The sequence below is a fragment of the Perissodus microlepis genome, chromosome 7 (genome assembly GCF_051167445.1).
Source record: "Perissodus microlepis isolate ML-2025 ecotype Zambia chromosome 7, ASM5116744v1, whole genome shotgun sequence".
Classification (NCBI taxonomy): Eukaryota; Metazoa; Chordata; class Actinopteri; order Cichliformes; family Cichlidae; genus Perissodus; species Perissodus microlepis.
In genome coordinates, this window is record NC_140467.1 from 8,362,797 (window position 1) to 8,383,774 (window position 20,978).

The 20,978-nt window shown below is 44.1% G+C and overlaps 1 protein-coding gene across 4 annotated transcripts in view; it reads left to right on the forward strand.

Moving 5' to 3' along the window:
* Window positions 1-20,978, forward strand: part of LOC146382493 (genetic suppressor element 1-like) — a 39,778-nt gene extending 18,800 nt beyond the window's left edge. For 2 of the 4 annotated variants that reach the window (XM_084933159.1, XM_084933162.1), the window contains exons 2-16: window positions 2,537-2,716; window positions 4,026-4,225; window positions 7,895-8,061; window positions 8,153-8,353; window positions 9,071-9,226; window positions 9,964-10,253; window positions 11,067-11,382; window positions 11,496-12,103; window positions 12,225-12,337; window positions 12,434-12,722; window positions 14,524-14,637; window positions 14,734-15,114; window positions 15,328-15,618; window positions 17,258-17,361; window positions 17,498-20,978. In XM_084933159.1, coding sequence (XP_084789285.1) covers window positions 2,537-2,716; window positions 4,026-4,225; window positions 7,895-8,061; window positions 8,153-8,353; window positions 9,071-9,226; window positions 9,964-10,253; window positions 11,067-11,382; window positions 11,496-12,103; window positions 12,225-12,337; window positions 12,434-12,722; window positions 14,524-14,637; window positions 14,734-15,114; window positions 15,328-15,618; window positions 17,258-17,361; window positions 17,498-17,635 — 3,548 coding nt within the window. In that variant the 3' untranslated portion in view covers window positions 17,636-20,978. Of the gene's footprint in view, window positions 1-695; window positions 883-2,536; window positions 2,717-4,025; window positions 4,226-7,894; window positions 8,062-8,152; window positions 8,354-9,070; window positions 9,227-9,963; window positions 10,254-11,066; window positions 11,383-11,495; window positions 12,104-12,224; window positions 12,338-12,433; window positions 12,723-14,523; window positions 14,638-14,733; window positions 15,115-15,327; window positions 15,619-17,257; window positions 17,362-17,497 lie in introns of those variants that run through there. The other 2 variants (XM_084933161.1, XM_084933160.1) reach the window with 2 other exon arrangements.

Below are 20,978 nucleotides of genomic sequence, written 5' to 3' on the forward strand. Positions count from 1 at the left end.
TAATAATATGGTCTTTCGTATAGCACCATCCTCAGGCAAAAATTCCCATTTTCCTGCCTAAGGTTGTCTCTCCATTTCTTCTTCTTCCTCTTCTTACACCCAGCTGTTTTCTGATGCAGTGAGCAATAGAGCCTCACGGCGCCTTTTAGTCATGTTTATTCAATCTGTCCTCTTTTTTTTTTTTTTTTTTTAAAACAAGATTTCTAGAAGGAGTTAAAAAAAAAAAGCCTTAATTTGTATTTAGGGCTGTTGTGTGTTTCATATGTCAGCCCTCCCGCTGTCAGGAGCAGCAGTGGTCAGAGGTGAAGGGTTAAAGGTCACTGTAAACCCCACCACATAACCTCCTGCATCCCAGAGCAGACAGGACTGACTAACAGAGAGACAGAGTGATGGATGGAGGGTTAACACTACCCTGTACCTCACACACACACAGAGCTCAAATCACACACCCTCCCCTTCATCACCCTGCACCCTCCCTCCCTCCTCGTACTCATCCCCTTCCAGCCACCACGCCACCCTCCCATGAGTGCTAGCCAAAAGGAGGAAGGCTGAAGAATGAAGAGAGGAAAGAAAACGACAGAAAGCGCTGTCTGAGGAGGAGAGAGGGTCGGGTTGGGGGGTGGGGGGGCGGGGGTGGAGGGTGCGTCTGAGGAGAGAAAATGGATAAAAAGTGAGAGAAGAGAGGAGTAAAAGGTAGGCTGGAGAGGGAGGGGGCAGTAGATGGCGAGAAGGAGGAGGAGGAAGAGGTGGAGGAGGTGGGAAGTGGATAGAAAAGAGGTCACGTGACCACGTAGCAGCTGCAAGGCTGAGAGGGGAGAGAGTGAAAGAGACTCGCATAGGAGCAGAAAGACGACAAGCAGGAGGAGAACAGTGAGCGGCAGGGTGAGTGCTTGCATGATTGAATTATGCGCATATGCACACGGAAGCCCGCGTGTCTGTGTGTTTGTGAACGACATGGATAAATATCAGAGGGAGAGCGTGTAAGAAAAGATTGTAGAAAGAAGGAAGAAAGAAAGCAAGAGACAGAGAGGAGATTATGTGTGTTGGCTTTTGTTAAATAAGCTCCAGTGTGCTGAGATAAACGGGAAAGAGTGGAGAGAAAGAGAGGGAGAGATGGGGAGGAAAGAGTGGAGAGAAAGAGGGGGAGGAAAGAGTGGACGAGTAGAGGGGAGAGGGAGGGAGAGAAGGAGTCGATAGAAACTGTCTTATCATCTCTCCCTTGACTGCTGGGCTCAGCAGGGACAGAGATGTAGACACACACACAGCCTGTCAGGATCTGAGCTTTTGCTCTCTTCATCTCTCTCGTTCCCTTTCTGTCTATCTGATTCACAGTTTCAAGTTCAATTTTTTTTAAGACGTGTAAATACATGTGTGACCGCAGACATGAAGAAATTAGGAGGAAGGACTGTATAGAAACAGGTTCTGTTAGATAAGAGCGTGGCATGTCAGAAGCTACATGCATGTCAGTTGTATGCATCACACACTGTCTAGCTTTTTGTCAGCTTGCAGGGTCATAAAACCTGAAACAGCACATTTCTCTCTAATCTAGGCTTCTATGTTTGGGAGCATGTGCAAAGGAAACCTACCTAGAGTTAACCTCTAACCAGCTCTCGTTTTTTTTTTAATTATCTCTTTCAATCTTAACCGAGTTTCAATCTGTTTTAATGCTCCTACATACTTTTTTAATCACTCTGCTGTTTTCCCTGTTTTGGAATCTGTAAGTCTGAGATTTCCAAGCTCTGAAATCCACCGTTTACTTTATTCTTCCACTTTATCAAAGTTGTCAGTGTGACGAGCGGCGCGTTCAATAATGGTGTTCATTGTGTTCATATGAATTTTTCATGAGTGTGTTTACTGCTTTGGCCCTTTTGTTTGCTCTTTTTGTGGTTTTATGTGTCTGTGTGAGTGTTCTAAAGGTGTTTGTGTGATTGTGTGTTGTGGTGGTAATGAGGTCAGTGCTGTAGCAGCCAGGGTGGGTGGAGGGGTGCTGGCTAATTCCAGCTGTAATTAACATTAGTGGGTCAGTAAGAGGGTAGAGGGTGAAGACAAAGGTTACCCTACTTGTGTTTGTTCTCGGTGTGTTCTCTGTCCAGTAGATCGATGGATGCTCTGTGTGTGTTTCTGTTTCCTGCGTGTATGTGTGTACATGATTGCATGCTCCACAAGGGTGTAAAAGCGCAGTGTGGTTTGTGTGTAGACGCCCCTGCGGTATTAAGATGTGTTGGGTGGCTCCCTTGAGGAAACGGACATGTGTGCACTCATGTGTGTGATTTGCTATTAGGGTCACCGCTCTCCTGCCTCCACACTGTCTCTAGTGGAGCTGACCCCCACGTATGCACTCACTATCATCCCCAGACACACACACAAACACACACTTGTCAGTTGAGTTTTGTTGATTCAGAATGACTCTGGTACCAACTGTGTTCAGAAATCTTTTTTTAGGCAGGAAGTTAGCCGAGTGCAACGCTGAGCGAGGCCTTCGCTTAATCAAATCAATAATAAAGTTCCTCGCATCTTTTCTTTCCGCTCTCGCCAGGTATGAACCATGAGTCCAATAAGTCACCATCATTAGGAATGATCTCCACGGCGAGTCGCACCACGGCTACAGTCAGTCCCCTCAGTCCACTAACCAATGGGAACGCAGTTGCCCAGTCTGCAAACTCTGGATTCGCTGCTGCCCTTCGTAAACTGGCCAAACAGGCAGAGGACCCCAGAGGTGAGCACTGGTTTAACCACCCTGCACACACCCAAACACAGCTCCAGCTGCCTCAAGCCCTGGAGAGCTAACGTATTTTTGAGCACACACACACACAAACACACAAACAGACTCCTCTTTGTGTGTCACACCCAGTCCAACCTTTACTGCTGGTGTCAGGTTTGTACAAAATCATGTTGACTTTCCTTGTTTCTCTCTCCTCTGTGGAATACTTCAGCTTTTGCATGGAGAAATGGGAATCTTTGTTTGCACATGGACACTTTAACAGGGCGTAGGAGAGTGGGTGATCATACGGGTGCTGGTAGATTATAATTTGTTGCCTCTGGACAGAGCTAGGAAAGCTCTGTCCTTATTCTTCCAGTTATTATGTTAAGCTAAGCTAACTGACTGTTATAGCTTCATATTTAGACTACAGACACGACGGCGTTATCAATCTTTTATCTAATGGGGGAGAAAAAAGCGGTTTCTTGAAGACGGGAACACAATGTTAATGAATGAAAATTGGACAGCGTATTGAAACACAATGCCAGTAAAAGTGAAAGTAGATCCTTTCAGAGTATGGTTGTGTTTTGTGAATTATTGTGAAATGTTTGGCTGCCTGGTAGCTATTTGGTTGTGTGTGTGTGTCCTCACTCAGCTCACTGCTGTCCTAATGAAGGTGCTGGATAAGAGCTGACCTATTCTGACCTCTCCCTCTCTGTCTCTTCCTTCCTTCGTTTCCATTCATCTCCTAATAATGAGAATCTAATTACAGCCAATTATAACAAGCTCCCTCTCCCCTTCTCTCTCTCTCTCTCTCTCTTTCTGTGTCCCCGACTCTCCATCACTATCTCATTTTCTCTACCTGCAGCTCTACATGAACTCATTGGTTCCTACCTTCTCTGTCTCATTATTTCCTGCTTGTTTCCGAGTGTGTTTGTTTGTGTGCGTGTTTACACACGCACACTCCCTTTATCACACCTCCCCTTCGGTGTCACACCCCAGCCTCTTTTTAACACAGTCATTTATGACATGCTTCCTTCGCTCTTTTTACAGCAGATTTTTTTTGGTGCGTGTTCGTAATTGTCACACACCTTCTTTCATCTCGTACCCTTTTCCTTCCGGTATCGTTATTACACTTTCCTTTGTTTCTGTCACATTTTTTTGAAAGCTTTTTATCAAAAATGACTGAAACAGTGTTTAGTTCGTCACGTTGACAAAAAAATAGAAAAAGTTATGTGCCACGGGGAGATTATTTGATCGTGAAATCTTTTTAATCTGATCAGATGCTGTTTGCTGTCATTCATTCCTCTTTCTCTCCCTTCCTCAGGTTCTGCCCTCAGCGGTGAATCGTCTCCCGTCTCTTCCCCGGCCACCAGCCACAGCTCGCCGGTTACCACCCCTAAGCGGGGCTCTTTAGGGCCCCTCCTGGGCCAGAACAGGGGCCGCAGTGTCCCCAGCACACCTCCAGTAGTCACCATTGCCCCCACAAAGACAAGCAACGGCCTGTGGAGGGCCGACGGAAGACAGGTAAGACGTGTCATTCATCACGCTGTCACACCTCTGGGTGTTTCGCGCCAGTCTGAGACAAAATGTCTGCTGTTTTCTCTCTGTGCATCTGTACCTTTTGTTCCCCTGTCACGCCGGTCTCCTCTTTTCTCTCGGCCCTTCCTCGTCTCTCTCTCGTGTTCTCTCAGTACAGATGAGAGGTCTGTCGCTCTCAGTCTCCTTTATCTGTCCTGCTGCTGCTGCTGCTCCCTCCATTAAAGAAATAGTCCCAGTGCTTATCAACATCCAACTGTCAAAACCAGCCGTCCAAGCGTTGCTTTCTTCATTTACCCCATCCTGCCTTTCTCTGTGTTGTCTTACGCTTTCATTTTCATGCTTCCAGCCACCCTCTTCCTTGCTGTTCTGCATCTTTTTCAGCAACACATTAAGTGTTTGTCTAAAAAAATACACACACACAGTGGAGGCTGCGGAGACTGGCACTTTTTGTCTTCAGCTTCCTGGAGAGTGTGTGTGTATGTGTGTGTACTTGACCCTTCACCACAAAAGGCTTAGGATGTGAAGGGGGACCTGCGCGCGCGCGTGTGTGTGTGTGTGTGTGTGTGTGTGTGTGTGTGTGTGTGTGTGTGTGTGTGTGTGTGAATTTAAGCTATGGCAAGTAACCAGGCCCCTCAAACAATGCAGAGGTTAGCCCCCACAGTAGCCACTTCCCCCTGGATCAGAGCTGCCTTTCTCCCCCTTCACAAAGACCACTCTGTGGCCCAGCCTGCCTGGGGCTCTTATTCAGACATTCAGAGAGAATCGAGGAGGGAGGGAGGCAGGAAAAAAAATGGAGAATAGGATGTTAAGAAAGGAAGGGAGGGAGTGTAAGAATGAGCGGGAGAGCAGAGCTGTGTGTTAATTCAGTGTTTGTCCGTACTGTGCGGACAGAGCAAAGGACCGTTTAACCGAAAGAAGCAGACTGCGTGTGTTTTATTGCCGGGTCTGTGAAGGCCATTGGCTGTCTGCGAGGTCAGAGGTCAAGGAATGCGATGGCTGCTCTCCAGACCGTCCATGTGTTGCCTCCCTGTCTTGTTTTGACCTAGTGAGGATTTCTGGGAGATATCAAAGGAAAGCTGCTTCATCCCTGGTTTGAATCTGCTTTCCATGAGTGGCATATACAAAACTATTCAAACGTATTCAAAACACGAGTATTATACTGCAAATCAAGTGTTGTACTAAACTAAGGTAGCAGATTGGGTGTTGCTGAGAGAGGTCATTTGTTTGTGGTTCGTCTGTGGTCAGCCTGACCTGTACTGCTGTCTGTTGCTGTAGCAACAAGATATGACACATTAGTGTAAATGTATGTCTTTTTCTCATTAACATACTTTGCTAAACGGTTCCAGGCAGCTGTTTCTTATTTAGAATCAGTGTCTGGTGGTCTGTTGGCTTCTTGGTTGGTTGGTTAGTCAGTCGGTGGCTCCATCACACCAAAAATATTGCAGCACTTTTTCATTTTCAGTTCCTGGTTTTACTTTGTTTTAATATCTGCTAATCACTAACTGCAAGCATGCAAACAAACGGTTAGATCAGCTTAATCACTGCTGTAGACTATGAGTCTTTTCATTTTATTTTTTTGCCTTACAGTTTGGAGCATAGACTGTATATAAAAATGGGAACAAATGTAAAGTCATGGATTAATTCGCCAATATTAGTTTTGGAGTCTTCATTATAGAAGAGTTTCATGATTTCTGGAGCTAGAAGTGATATTTGGCAGCTAATGTTTACAAGCTACAGTAGAAACTATATAAGTGCAACACATATATTGATGCCTACTAGTAAGTGCTAAGCATAATAAATAAACATTAAAGTTTAGAACACAGAAGATCAGTTCAGCTCAGTACAGCTGGCTACAGTGACCACACCTTTTTCTTATAGCAGGCTGCAAACACATTTGCCTGCTGCATTTTAGTATGGAAATATATAAAGACTGTAAAGACTGACTTCCTTTTGGAGCACAAACAGTATAAACCATGGATGCCACCAGGTGGCGATAGCTGTGGTTGCAAAGAGACATCAGTCCTACAGAAATCAAAGGAAAAACCAGTCCCTGTCTTGACCTCTGTAAACACTTTGCTGCTAAGATTATGAGCTTAACCACAAGTTTTGGGTCATGCTGAACAAAACATTAAGTCTGTTTTAAATTTATTTTAAAATTCAGGATTATCTGTTCCATATTACCTCAATGGAGCACTTTGCTTTTGGTCTGCAGGCTGACTTGTAGTTCCTAAGATATTTAAAAGTAGAATGGGAGGCAGAGCCGTCAGATTTCAAGCCTCTCTTCTATGGAGCCAGCTCCCAGTTTAGATGTGGGAGACAAATGCCCTCTCTTACTTTTGAGATTGGGCTTAAAACTTTCATATTTTATAAAGCTTATAGTTACAGCTGGATCACTCACATAATTTTGTCTCTCTGTGCTTATACACCACTCTGCATTTAATCATCCTTTATTATTAATCTCTGGATCTCTTCCACAGTGTCTTTTGTCTAGTCTCCTTCCCCTCACCACCACAGAGTCCTAGCAGATTGGGATAAGACTGCACAATCATTCACTAACTAACTGTGAATCACAGGTCCTTAAACAAGGACCGTGCAGTTTCACAGCCAGACCCGCCCTGGTGAAGCAGAAACCCTCCACGCGAGGTTCTGAAACAGGACTTTAGAAACCAGTGGGCGACATCAGAGAAGCTACATCTATCTCTTACACCAACGGTCCCCAACCCCCGGGCCTCGGACCGGTACCGGTCCGTGAGTCGTTTGGTACCGGGCCGCGAGAGTTGAGGCTCAGGTGTGAAATGTATGGTTTTCAGGGTTTTTATCGGTTTTCAGCGTTATTTTGTTATCGTTTTGATCGTTAACTCGGTTTTCCTTGGTCTTTTCACGTGTGTTATGAATAAATTTTCTTTTTTTCGGTACCGGTACTAGTTTTATTTTGTTGTATTTATCCGCGACACCTTAAAGGCCGGTCCGTGAAAATATTGTCGGGCATAAACCAGTCCGTGGCGCAAAAAAGGTTGGAGACCGCAGTCTTACACTGTCTATGGTTTGGAGCCAACCTCAAGTGGCCATTTGGAGAATTGCAGTTACTAGACTACTTCAGTATTGGCTTCATTTCTCAGATCCTTGAGCGCTGCTTGGTTTGAACAGAATGAAGAACAATGCCGCATGACATACCAGACAAAGTGGGAGAGAGCCTTGGATACAGGCATGGGGTACTTATTTCTTAATGCGTGTTTATATGCAGGTTTGGCAAAAAAAAGGCCTCTTTGGTCATGGTGGTGATTTTGAGCAATCGAGGATCAAATGCAGTGTTGTGGTGGCCAAATCATCTGAGTGAGAAGCTCAGAGAGGGAGTGGGTGATGAAGGATGGAGCAGTTGGCTAGATATTGGGATCATCTTTCCACTTTGATCTTGACCTGTTATGACATATCAGACCCACTTTTCCACTCCGCTGAGCCTCTGGCTGCAGCTCAGAGGTTTTTACGCAATCACTCCATCTTATTTCTCACTCGTCTTTTTCCAGAACTCCTCTACTCTGTTTGAATGTAGCGCGTGCACACTCACACAGACACACACTGGAAAAAAAAAAAAAAAAAATCACACCAATAGACATAGTAAAGTCTGCTCTCACACTTTCTGTATGTCTTTGTCAGGTGGAGCCGAGTGTTCAGGGTCTCAGCAGGGAGCGGGTGGGAGCTGAGAACCCCCAGCCACAGCAGGATAAGAGGACTCCTCCCATCTCTTCACCTCACCCCCTGGCTCACTCCTTTGGCCTCACACCAAGCAGCATCATGCAAGACCCCCGAATGCAGAGCATTAGGTAAGTGTGGCACGTGCATACTGCGTAGCTGTGCAGAAAAGTCTGCGTGCAGAATTCATTCTTAAAATTATCCTCTGAATATGTTCTGCAGTTTGCCGGGGCAGATGCACCCCGTAGTGCCCTCAGGTGCCGTTCCAGAGGAATACCTGAGAGCACTCCGGCCGTTCGCCACCTCAGATGACCTCCGTCTGAGCTCTCTGCCCCTGAGCCTCGACCCGGCCGCTGCAGCCCACGCCGCCGTCGCCGCTTACTATCATCCAGCCTACTTGCACCACCCTCTGTCCTTACCGAGGTAACAGAAACCCACACAGCTGCCATTTATCTTTTTTTAGGTTAATGCCTGTGTATAGCAGTAATCTGCATTCTTCTTTATAGCCACCAGGGGGGGGCTCCTCGGGTTTCAATGAGAAATGTAGCTGGAGTCAGGGGCTCCCCAAATCCATGACCTCACTTAATCTTTTCTGATTAGTCTATAGCATAATCACTAGTCTTAATGGATACAACATGATGATCATTTTGCAAGTAATCTAAATAGCAGGGTGTGTGTTACAGTGCAAATGACAAGTTATCAATCTAGCTTTGGGACTGCAATATTCCTCGTTTTCTCAACCCAATCTTCTCCTCTGGTTTTAAAACACGATGCTGAATTCACTTTACTAACCAGTAGGCATTATCATTGTGGCTATTCCAATTTTTATTTACAGTCTTTTTATATAGCATGCTGGAATAAAGCAGGAAGTGTGCAGTGTCCACTATAGCTCACCAGGTTGAGGTGGCGCCCCATAACAAAAAGCTAAAGTCCTTGCTGCAGGGGCCTGGGTTCCAACCTCTATTCTCTCCATGCTTCTGCTGCTTCTTCTGCACAGTCCTGTCAAATAAAAGTCAAAATGTTAAAAAAACAAAACAAACCCCACATCCTTTAATCTATTCTGCACTCACTTATCAGATAACCATCAGCTCCTCAGTGGCAGATATATTCTGACTCATTTTTTGTTTTTTTCTGCCACAGGATGGAGGAGTCTCTGTGTCTTTCTGCACTGCGATCACAGTTCTACTCTGTGCCTGCAGGGGGTGCCTTCCCTCCACTGCACCCCTCTGCCCTCCACTTACACCTGCCTGGAGGCCGCTACCCTGCAGACCTAAACCACACAGCCTTATCTGAGAGGTAGCACTTTGTTTGTTTCTTCCTTTCCTTCTTTCTTTCTTTCTTCACTGTCTGCAGAGCTGTGTAATCTCTCTGCAGGGTAGGCACAGGTTGCTGACTGTGTGATATTTTTAGCACACACCCCACAGTGCCTCCTATACACTTATCACACACACTGCCCTTCACACACACTGTACGCCCACAGACATGCATATGCAAGCCAGCGCTTACATAAAATCGCACACACATAACGAAGTATTTTTTTTATTTTTTAAGTCCCTCTGTGTGTCTCTCTTTTCTTTCAGCGCTTTGAGCTGCTTTCTCAGTTTGATAATACTCATTGTTTTCCTGTGGCATAATGCACAGGGGAAATGTTTGTGTTTGAAATGGATGGCATTCATCATCTGGTTCTGTAATGGCTCCTGCATATCTTGTAGGTTTGTTTGTGTGCTATTGATTGCTTGTGCGTGTGTGTGTGTGTGTCATTTTCCTGTGGATACCTATTAAGTGTTCATCTGCTCTTGCTCAGTCATGCTGTGTATGGATTATTTTCCTCATGGTAAATGGAGAGAGTGTGTGTGTGTTCTTCTGCAGCTGCGTGTGTGTGTATGTTTTAGTAGAAATGTTTGTGCGAGGTTCACCAGTGTGTGGTTAATATCTGCCTCATGTTGGGTGTTGCATCTCTCACCTTCTCCCTTTTTGTGTGTGTGTGTGTATCTGTGTCTGTGTGTACGCATACTTGTCAACCTCCCCCACAGGCTACAGATGGAGAACGAGCTCCGCCAGCGAGAGAGAGAGCAAGAGCGTGAACGAGAGAAAGAGAGAGAGCGAGAGGCCGGGCTGGAACGAGAGCGGGAAAGAGAGCGGGAGCGAGAGGAGGAGAGGGAGCGTGAGAGAGAGCTGGAAAGACAGAAGGAGAGGCAGAGGGAGAGACAGCAGCAGATGGTCAGAGCGGCGGAGGGCCACTACCTGGCTGAGCTGCATGCTCGGAGGGCACCACCGGAGGACAGGGCCAGGCCAGGAGAAAGGCTGACCCCGAACAGACTGGGTACCTACACACAAACAGCGTGTAGAGCGTACATGTATGTGCGCTCGCCTGCAGGTGCATGCTCAAGCATGTATACAGAGTTTTAGAAACTGATTTATTTTTTTATTTTTTTTACTTAATTTCAGTTAAAATACCCAAGTAGTCTGTTCTGGGTATAGCTGACTCATTATTACTCATCATTATCGAGAAAGAAGACAGAAGCTCACAACACTGCTGGTTTTGATCTGCAGTAGTTTAAATTTTTAACACTTGTGTTGCTTAAGTAAAGTGTCTGCCCAACACTTTGGACCTGAGCCACATATCCTGACAGCTACTGGCCAGATTGCAATGAAATCTGCTAGAAACATTTATACCCCAAAGGAGAATTTCTAATGACTTCGGTGAACTTGCTGACTTCTCAAGTTGCTGAAATAAAACTATCAAAAGGATGCAGTAAATTGTTTAAAGTACAAGCAGACTGACATATAAATTAGCACACTTGTGGTTGAAACCTTTACATTTTATTCTCTCTTCAAGCTCTCGCTCTTTGGCTAAAAATCTCAGCTCTGCACACAGTCTGTCTCATTTTTTAACCTCTGTGAACACATTCTGCACGTAATACTATAACTTAAAAGGGCAATGGGAGCAGATCCTAAAATAAGGCTTCCTGCAGTGGAAAATGGACTAATATGTCCAGTTATACTTATCAAACTGAAGGACTTAGAAATAAAGACTGCATCAAATAAAGGGCCGTTACTTTGTGCTGTTGAAGTAAATAAACATCCTGATATATCAGCGTAGCACATAACACATGCACTTTCCATAACTCCACAGTTTCTCCAGATAAATCCAAGGACTCCGAACACCCAGGTTTTTCAGCACCTAAGCCTCTGCAGCCTAGCATTCACTCCTCCAGGGGCTCTGTGCCATACCCAGTGCCCAGCTTGTTGCCTTCTCACCTGGGGAAACATCATGCTGGTGCTGTTGGTGGGATCCATGGAGCTCTTTCCGCCAGCATGATGAGTCAGAGAGCCAGCGAGGAGGCGTGGTTAACACGACAGCGAGCACAAGGACAGGACAGGGAGCGTCCCCTAGAGCTTGGCCTCAGGTCACCGGGGAAAGGGGTGGAACCGAGGAGAGACGGCAGCCGGTGAGAATTAGCTGCTTCTTCTTTTGAATACAATTTGTATCCCTTTTGAAACACCATGCACTCTTTACTAGGTCCAGAATTTGAATAAAAAAGGTTCTTTCTGTTCTTCTAAGCAGTACCGGTTCAGTCTATCACAACCCAGGCAGCAAAGATGTAGCAGCCTGCCTCGGCGCTCCACCGCCGCTAATCTCCCCAAAAGCTCCCCATCAACCTCCTGCCCCTGCCACTACACTGTGGAACCCAGCTTCTCTTGTTGACGCACCTGCAGACTCCCGCAGAAAACTAAACGCCCCAACGCCACCGAGTCGACCGCCACCGGGATTGACCAGAGCTGAGAGACCGCCTGCGGCATGGGGGGAGAGGCTGGAAGAGGGCAACAGGAGGATGGCAAAAAGCCCAGAAAGGTTCGCCTCACTCAGGGGAGCAAGTTTACAGGAGTGCTGGAACAAGAGTGAGCAGGACAGAGCCATCCAGAGCCTCTACCACCGGCATCACATCAATAACCTCCACCAGCGATCCTTTATGCCTCCATCTATCTCCAGTGGAGCCTGCACTGACCAAGGGGGACGGTGCCAGGCTGCTTCTCCGCCAGCAGTAAGGGAGCGACCGCATCAGGTGCCTGACAGCATGATGGTGTACGATGAGGTTCTCCAGCAGCATCGCAGGCTGCTCAGCAAACTCGACCTGGAAGAGAAGAGGAGGAAAGAGGCCAAAGAAGGAGGTGAGAGGAATAAAACAGAAAGCAGCAGGAGGTGGAGATGGAAGACTAAAGGGAACTGCAGATCATGTCATTACTGATGCATAGGCCTGCAATTGTTTTAATAATGCTCTGCCTTTACCAGGTTATTACTATGACCTGGATGAGTCATATGATGAGAGCGATGAGGAGGAGGTGAAAGCTCATCTGAGAAGAGTGACAGAACAGCCCCCACTCAAGCTGGACACGTCTTCAGAGGTGCGAAAACACACACAGTCACATATGCATTCATCACAGGTATTAAGTTTTTTGGGGGGGGGTTTTCCCTTTTGTCTGATTGATCTTTCTCCAAAGAAAGTGGATTTTCTGCGTGTGTGTGGTCTTACTACGCTGACCCATCGCGATGATCTTCTGGCTCAGAAGAGGAGGAAGAGGAGGAGGATGATGAAAGAGCGCAGCGTCTCTCCTCCGGCTGTGCAGGGCAAGAAAAAGGCCTGCTCACCTTCAACATCTTCAACACCCACAACTCCCTTAACTACTCCATACTCTGCCGAGCAGATGGACTGCACCCCCGAACTGGAGAAGAAAAAAGACTTCCTCCTTATGTTCAACCTCTCGCACGTCAGCCCACAGCAGAGGAGAGGTAACAACCTGTTTGATATCCACACACACATCCTACGTGCTACTCTGCTTTCTTCAGAGTTGCTCTGGTGATTCCCCGTGGAGGGGAAAAAAATGAAGCATGTGAGAAGAAAATAAAGTTAGGAAGAATCTGAAGGTTGGAGTGGGATTTTCTGATTTGTCCAGCAAGAGTAGATTTGAGCCCACATCCAGGGAAAACATGGTACTGCTTCAGAATGTGTGAAATCTGTTTAAAAGGTCATTAATTTATGAAACTGGATAAACTGCAGATGTATAATGGAAAAAACTGGCAAAACTAAATATGTAGAAAAATATCTTCAAATATATACACTTTTGGGTGGCTGCTATATCAGGTAAACCTATTAAACTACCTGTTAACGAAAATCAAACAATCGCGTGGCATTGGCTTAGAGCAGGGGTCCCCAATCCCAGTCCGCGAGGACCAGTGTCCCTGCAGGTTTTAGATCTCACCCTGGGTCAACACACTTGAATCACATGATTAGTTCATTACCAGGCCTCTGGAGAACTTCAAGACATGTTGAGAAGGTAATTTATCCATTTAAATCAGCTGTGATGGATCAAGGACACATCTAAAACCTGCAGGGACACCGGCCTTCGTGGACTGGGATTGGGGACCCCTGGCTTAGAGCATTTAGGCGTGTAGACATGGTCGTGATGACCTGCTGAAGTTTAAACTGAGCATCGGAAAGAGAAGAACGTTCATTTTAGTGACTTGAACAAGGCATGGTTGTCAGGGTACTCCAGAATCTGAGGAGCGCCTGGGATTTTCCCACACAACCATCTTTACGGTTTATAAACACTGGTCCAAAAACGATAAGATATCAGTAAGCATTAGTTCTTCGGGTGAAAATGACCTGAAAATGAAGTGCTGATGTCAGGAACAACAAAAAGTGCAACTATAGTATGCAGAAGAGCAAAATGCATGAAATCGTGAAGCAGATTTGCTACAAAAGCAGTTATTAATCAGAAAAACTTGGTCCTAAGAAAGTGGCATTGACATGTATAAGGAGTACAATGGAAAAATCTTAGGGGTTTTAAAAACCATGAAGGTGACCACAAGTCCATACTGTCTGCAGTAGTCACTGAAAACAGATGGTGACTCTGGCTGTACATTTGGGGTTCTTGTCATGCTGCAGGATGAATGAGGACCAATAAGATGCCTCTCTGATGGCAGAATGCAATGAATGAGAAATTTTCCATTGCTCCCTCAAGTTTTTATATTAAAAGTTAGAAATATTATTATGCAAAGACTACCTAAGAAGTGTTAAATATTCTTAGAGCTCTTTGTTTTTCACACTGGCTGTGTTTATTTTATTTTACCCCTCTGTTAAAAAGAATCTCATAACTACAATCTGAAAATTGGATTTTCAAATACCAGCGTAAACTCTCTGTTGTTAAATGATTATTACTTGCTTGCAGGGACGCTGTTGTATAATCAGCAGCTCACTTGCACTCTCTTCTAAAGTTTTTCCTCTTCATTTTCTGAAGACTTTTCTGTAAGGCCAGTGCTTCAGTAAGATCTAGTTGTCGATGAAATGGGGCATAAAATCTAAAATCAGTGTACGCTATTCTGACCTTAAGAAAACATTTGGAGACTGTTGAGGGGGGGAAACTGGTAAGAACTTCATTAAATTGAATTTTTTCCTCTCTGAATTGGGCACTACCCTCAGATCATCCATTTACTGACACTTCCCCATTAGTTCCCGGCCAAGTCATTTTTTAAACACATATTTTTTAAAATATGAGTGATGGGTGTTCTCATTCTGTCTTTTTCTCTGTAGATAAAGAGAGAACAGAAGAGCTGCTGAAGGCCATTCAGAGGAAGACTGTGACATTAGACACACTCAGATATAATCCTTTACCACTGTGCAGAAGTCCTCCGGCTCCCTCCACTGGTGAGGCACACGCAGACAAACGCAGGAAACATGAATGCATGCGCTCGCGATTAATTAGCAAACAACTCTTTAATAAAACCTCTGCTTATCTTTTAGGTGACTCCTTCTCAGCACCTCTGCCGTGTCCGTCAAATGGACACCTGTACCCAGACTCTCCCAGCCCCTCCCCTCCCTATCTTAGCAAACATAAACACCTTCATAACGACGCGCACAAACCACCTGTAGACTCCACGGTGACTCGGCTCCCTCCTCCCTTGGCTCCACATCATGAAAAGGCTGAATTCGTGGAGACACAATCGAACAGGAAGCGCCAGGGCCTCCAGAACGGCACTGGCGCTGCTGCTGCTCAGAAAAAGGAGCCCAGTCAAGTGCAGAATGGGCGGAATCGACCCTTGGAGCGGTTCACCCCTGAGGCCTTCGCTCAGCACTTCCATCAGGCTGTGCTGCAGTCCACACACAGCACACTGCAGAACAAAGGTTAGCCACACTCCCATAGGTGCATGACCTGATTGTTCTATAATGTTAGGGGTTTGCCACCTAGTGGTGTCAGTGTGCACTGCACTGCCTTTAAAATGTAAACAAAAGTCCAGTTCCTATCACGTTAAGTGAAAATCACATCAAGCTGTTAAAAAGAGCTACAAGGACTGACTTTGCTTTTTGTTTATTTTGTCTCACTCTCTTCTTCTTAAGGACTCTCAAATTGTGTCCCAGAGGCCGGCGTGAAGGCCGATCCCTCGCAGCCTCACAGCGTCTCTCAGCTGAAAAGTTCAAATCTCATCCATGTCTCTCAGCGTGCACATATCAATGGCCATCACTTCCCTTCTTCTGTAGCCAACCGGGACACTCTAGCCCCACAGGAGAACCTGTCTGAGGATGAGGAAGAGTCCGATCAGGAGGAGGACGAAGAGGAGGAGGAGGATGTTCCAAGGAAGTGGCAGGGCATTGAAGCTATTTTTGAGGCCTACCAGGAGTATGTGGACGGTGAGTCAGTGACATAGCACATACATTACCCCAATAGTCGCTTTTTCTGTGGTATGATGAAAACAGAGAAAGTTATTTATATACATGATGTAAAAACATTTTGTGTCATATATTTGTTGCATACATAATTGTAAAAGTTGTGCACTGCAAATGCCTACATATACAACTTGCATATAAATAGTTTTCAGCAAGAGTGTGAGATTAATCTCAGAAGTCGGGTCAAAAATCAGTGAACAGTAAAAGAATTAGCCGGAGATGCAGGGACTCGAATTTGAAATTCTTGACTTTTAAAACTTAAGAGTGCTCAACCACCTAAAACCTGCGTCTTAATTTTTTGTAGGTTGTTAATTTAATATATGAACAAAATGTTGTGAATTGAGACATGAAAAACATCAAATGTCTTGGCAGATGTGCAGCACTATGGATTTCTTGGAGAGCTTTATGTTTTCTGGATAAATATAGATCCGTTCAGTTTTATTTATATAGTGCTAAATCACAAGAAGGTGCTTTATATTGTAACCCTATTGTAAGACCATACATTAATAAATTTAACACCAAACGGTTCAATTCTTTATTACATGATTTATAGTTACAAAAATGGCTGCATATATGTAACATTTAGTCTTGATGTTCATATATTTTGCTAAAAAACATTCAGATTTTTTTTTTTATTTCTTTGTTAATTGGTCAGAACAGTGGGCTATAGGGGTTGGACCCCCATTTTCCTTTAGCAAAAATTCAATGAGGTGCTGGAAACATTCCTCAGAGATTTTGCTCCACATTGACATGATGGCATCACTCAGTTGCTGCAGATACTCCCCGGCATCCCAAAGGTGCTTTATTGGATTGAGATCTGAGTACTGCAGAGGCCATTTAAGTACAGTGAAATTACTGTCACATTTAAGAAACCAGTTTGATATGATCTGAGATGTTTGACACGGTGCGTTGTCCTACTGAAAGCAGCCACCAAAAGATGACACACTGTGGTCATAAAGGGATGGACATGGTCAGCAATGATACTGTATCTTGTATCTTGGGTAGTGGGTGAAAGGAGGCCCTTTTGTTAGCTGACAGTAGTGGCACCTGCTGTTGTACCTCATCTGCTTCATGGTCTGATGTGTTACCTTTACCTTGTTTGTAATGAGTTACTGTTGCTCTCCTGTCAGCGTGAAGTATTCTGGCCATTGTCCTGTGACCTCTGACAACCCAGAGACAACTGCCACTCACTGATATTTTCTCTTTTTTGGGCCTTACTTTGTAGACCATAGAGATGGTTATGTGGGGAAATCCCAGTAGATCAGCAGCTTCTGAAATAATGTCCCTGTGATAACAGTGCAAAGGTTGCATGGACTAATTGTACATGCAGAAGGAAAAGGCATCGAAATGACACTGAAACAATGGACGAACATGATTTAGAGAGACTCAAGTTGTTTTTTGTTTTGTTTTTTTAAATCTAAATTTAAACCCTGAGTTAGCGTCATCTGCTACATACAATTTAGACATCTTTTAGACCTCTAATCAAAAGTAAATAGCTCAGCGGGTACACTGGTGTGTGTGAGCTCAGGGGGGCTAAAATTGGAGTAAAAGACAAGTTAAAATGCAATATAATTAACTGAAACTGCCTGTTTTCTCTTCACAGAATGGAGTATAGAGAGGCAAGTCCTTCACAGTCAGTGTAAAAGACTCGAAGCACAGAACTACAATCTGACCAGAACTGCAGAGCAGCTCTCTATCACTATGGGGGTAAGCATCATTTTGTGTCTTCCACGTAGGTGTACTCTTTGGTGCCAGTGTTGCCATCTCCTGTTGTAGCAATGTAGCTTGGTGCATAAAGCCTTGGTTTCTGTAATAACAGCCGTGTCTATCCTTCGTTTATTAGGAGCTGGTGACTCAGAGGCAGAAAGTAAGAGAGGAAAGGGAGAGACTGCAGGCCCAGCTCGAGCACTTCAGGAGGTGTTTGACTCTACCGAACATTCACTGGGGCAGGGGCCAAGTGAACGGGCACACGCCGAGGTGACCTCTGACACTGACTCTCCAAAGCCTCTGACAGCGGAGGAACAGTAACAAGAACGGGCTGGAGCTGGGCCACTCTCCTCACTCGAAGCACTCGACGGAGCCAACAGTTGTCTTGTTACCCTTTTTGGACAGTCAATTCTGTCACATGACTGGTCCCAGATACACCTTACTACCTGCTATATTTGTATCACAGTAACTGTAATCCATGGTGTCCATGTAGAGCTTAAACGGTCTGATTCTTCCCATGGATTTCCACAACCTGCGTAGCTACGGCAGCATCGTTGTTAGAGTAACGCTAACCACTCCTACTTGAGTTGGCTTTCAAGTACAGCAATGTGAAAAAGAGAGTACAACCTCTTTCAGTTCTAAGGTTTTACTTATCAGGACATAATCACAAAAATCATCTGGTCCTTAACAGCTCAAATGCAATATCAGTTGGACAATAACAGCAGTGTGTCAGAACTAAGTACACCTCACAATTCAGTAGCTTGAAGAACCACCTTTAGGAGCAATAACTTGAAGTAATCATTTTCTGTATGACTTCAGCAGTCTCTTACATCATTGTGGAAGAATTTTGGCTCAGTCTACTTTACAGCGTTGCTTCAGTTCACTGGGGTTTTCTTGCATTTGTTTATGCATGGCTCTCTCGAGGTCCTGCCACAGATTTTTAGACAGGCTGAGGTCTGGACATTGTCAGGGCCATTGGGCCTCATTCACTAGTATTTATGTAAAATTTTGTTACACAAGTGTGTATGAAAAAATATTGTTGGAATCATAAATTGCGCCCAACGGCCTTTTTTGTTTTAACCAACACACGTTTATTACTGAATCTGAATCCAACAGGATTCTGCAATCTTCATACTGCCACAGCCCGATTTCTCTATATATGTAAACGTAAAAGTCTGACTGAAGAAACTGAAACAAGTTTGAACAACAGACTATAAAAAAAAAATAAGAAAACAGCTGAAGGACGAGGAGCAGCTGATCTGTCCAAGATGAGAAACTCACTCCTTTCTTTTTCTAATATCTGTGGAGAAGTGCCAAGAAACTGGATTTTAAGGAATCATATCCAGCGATATGACAGAAGTCATTTTAATGAAAAAAGAACATTTAATGTAAGATGAGATAAAGGGATATTGGAATACATTTAAATTAAAAGACCTCCACCTTTTCGATTTTTTATTTATTTAATTGTAATTCTGATAACCGCAGGAGCAGTAATAATATTAGTATTTAAAGATAGGTGTTTACATTTTCTGAGACATTTCTCTGTACACTTGGTCAGGGGCACTTCTAAATTTCTTTATAGACCACAAACAAGTTTGCATATTAAAATATCGATGAGTCAAAGATTTGTGTGTAACCACTGTTTGTGAATGAGGTCCACTGTCTTGCTGCACGACCCAATTTCTGCAAGTTGTTCCACAAAAATCGTGTAATTTGTTCAGATGCAACCTAAGCCATGCTGCCATGAGAGAAGAGGCTTTCTCGTGGCAACCCTTCCAAACAAGCCATACTAGTTCAGTCTCTTTCTAACTGTACTGTCATTAACTTTAACATTTAACATGCTAAATGAGGCCTGTGGAGCCTAAGATGCAGCTCTTGGGTTTTTGCAGTTCCTCTGAGCAGTGCAGCGTTTGACCTTGGGGTAAATTTACTGGGGCGTCCACTCCAGGGAACGTTGGCAACTGGTTGTATGTATTCCACTTGTTAATAATCTTTCACTTAAAAATGTTTGAAAATGGCCTAATAACTCTTTTAAAACAATTGCTTCTCAGATCAATGCTGATGTCTTATCTCCTTGGCACTTTGTTAAAACACACCTGAATGCTCCTGAGCTGCAAACTTCCAAAACTTCTGCTTTTATAGAGGTTCTCACACTTGCTGATGGTCAATCAATCAGCCAGCACCTAGCTGCTCTTAATTGCTATAGAGGCAGTGAGGGTGTGCTTAGTTTTTCATGCACTGCTTGGAAATTCTGTTATAGTTTTTGGTGAAATTAATAATGACACGGTGTAATGCAGCATGCTTATCTGAGGTTATAGTTAAATAATGTTAGAACCCAGTAAGGACCAGATCATTTATTATGTGCTAATATGTTCATTCTTAGATTCGAAAGAGAGTGTGCTTTTTTTTTTTCCTTCACAAGACTGTATGTCCAGTGTACAGTCATATTTTCATATGGATTTAAAATGTTTCAGTCTACACTAAATAAATGTATCAGCAGGCACATATCTGTAGCTTCTCTGGGCAGCAATGAGGTAATCCGGGTGTGCAATGATCACCCAGTTGGACCTCAGAAAATAAAAATTGAGTCAAGGAATCAAGCACACCTCAGGCCTTAAACTTGACAGGATGCACTTGAAATGTAAGCAGAGGGAAAACTTGACCGTCCTCTGTATTGTATGTTGTCTGCTTAGTTATATATCTGACAGATGAAGCAGTGTGTGTCGCTGGTAAAAGCTCTACGGAGCGTAGGGAACGTCTAAAATGTCTATATAACAGCAAATGGTATCAATGGCATTTTTTTAGGTCAGATTTTTTTAATGGGTAATGTCACTTGTGATAGATGAAGAGTTTTGTATGCTTTATCGGTTTAACCATTTGTCGTGGGAAGCCATATGCTTTGTTTAAACTGCTGCTGGTCAGAATGAAAAGGTTTAGAAATTTAAGGAGACTGGAACAGTCGGTGTTACGTGACGCTAAAATGATTGAGAGGTGCACTGTGGATGGACAAACGTCAGTCATGTACCATTTTTTGGATAGTACACCCAGGAGTCTGTGTCCCAAAGCCCTTAACATGACCATAAATGTTAGAGAGATGAATAAGTCATTGAAATGCAGATTCTGCATCACTTGAGCGAGGATTTCTCGCAGTTTTTGTCCAATTTCAACTGAAAACTACTTTCAGGAAGAGAAAAGCCAAACTATTTAGTTCACTATTCCAATTCATGTCAAAACTAATTTAAAAAAAGACACCTGTAATAATTATTTATTGTTTTATGCATAACCTAAGCGACAGAATAACAAACTATACCTTTCACTGGTATTTTGATGAGACTTCTTTTTGTTTAAGACAAAAAAAATAATGTCACTTGTTCAGTTTCTATCTACAAGCACAAGCACCGTAGCAATCCCGCCCTCCCCTCCAGTTCACCTGACCGTCCTGCGTCACTTTTTCCGTCTCCTCTGCAAACCTGCTGTGAAATCTTGCCTGTTTGCTTCAATCCGTTGTTATGTAATTTATTATTTGGGCTGTATAATGGCAATGAATTATTTATTAACATACGGTATATTGCTGTAAATTTGGGTGTAAATTTACATTAAAATACTTGTAAAAACTC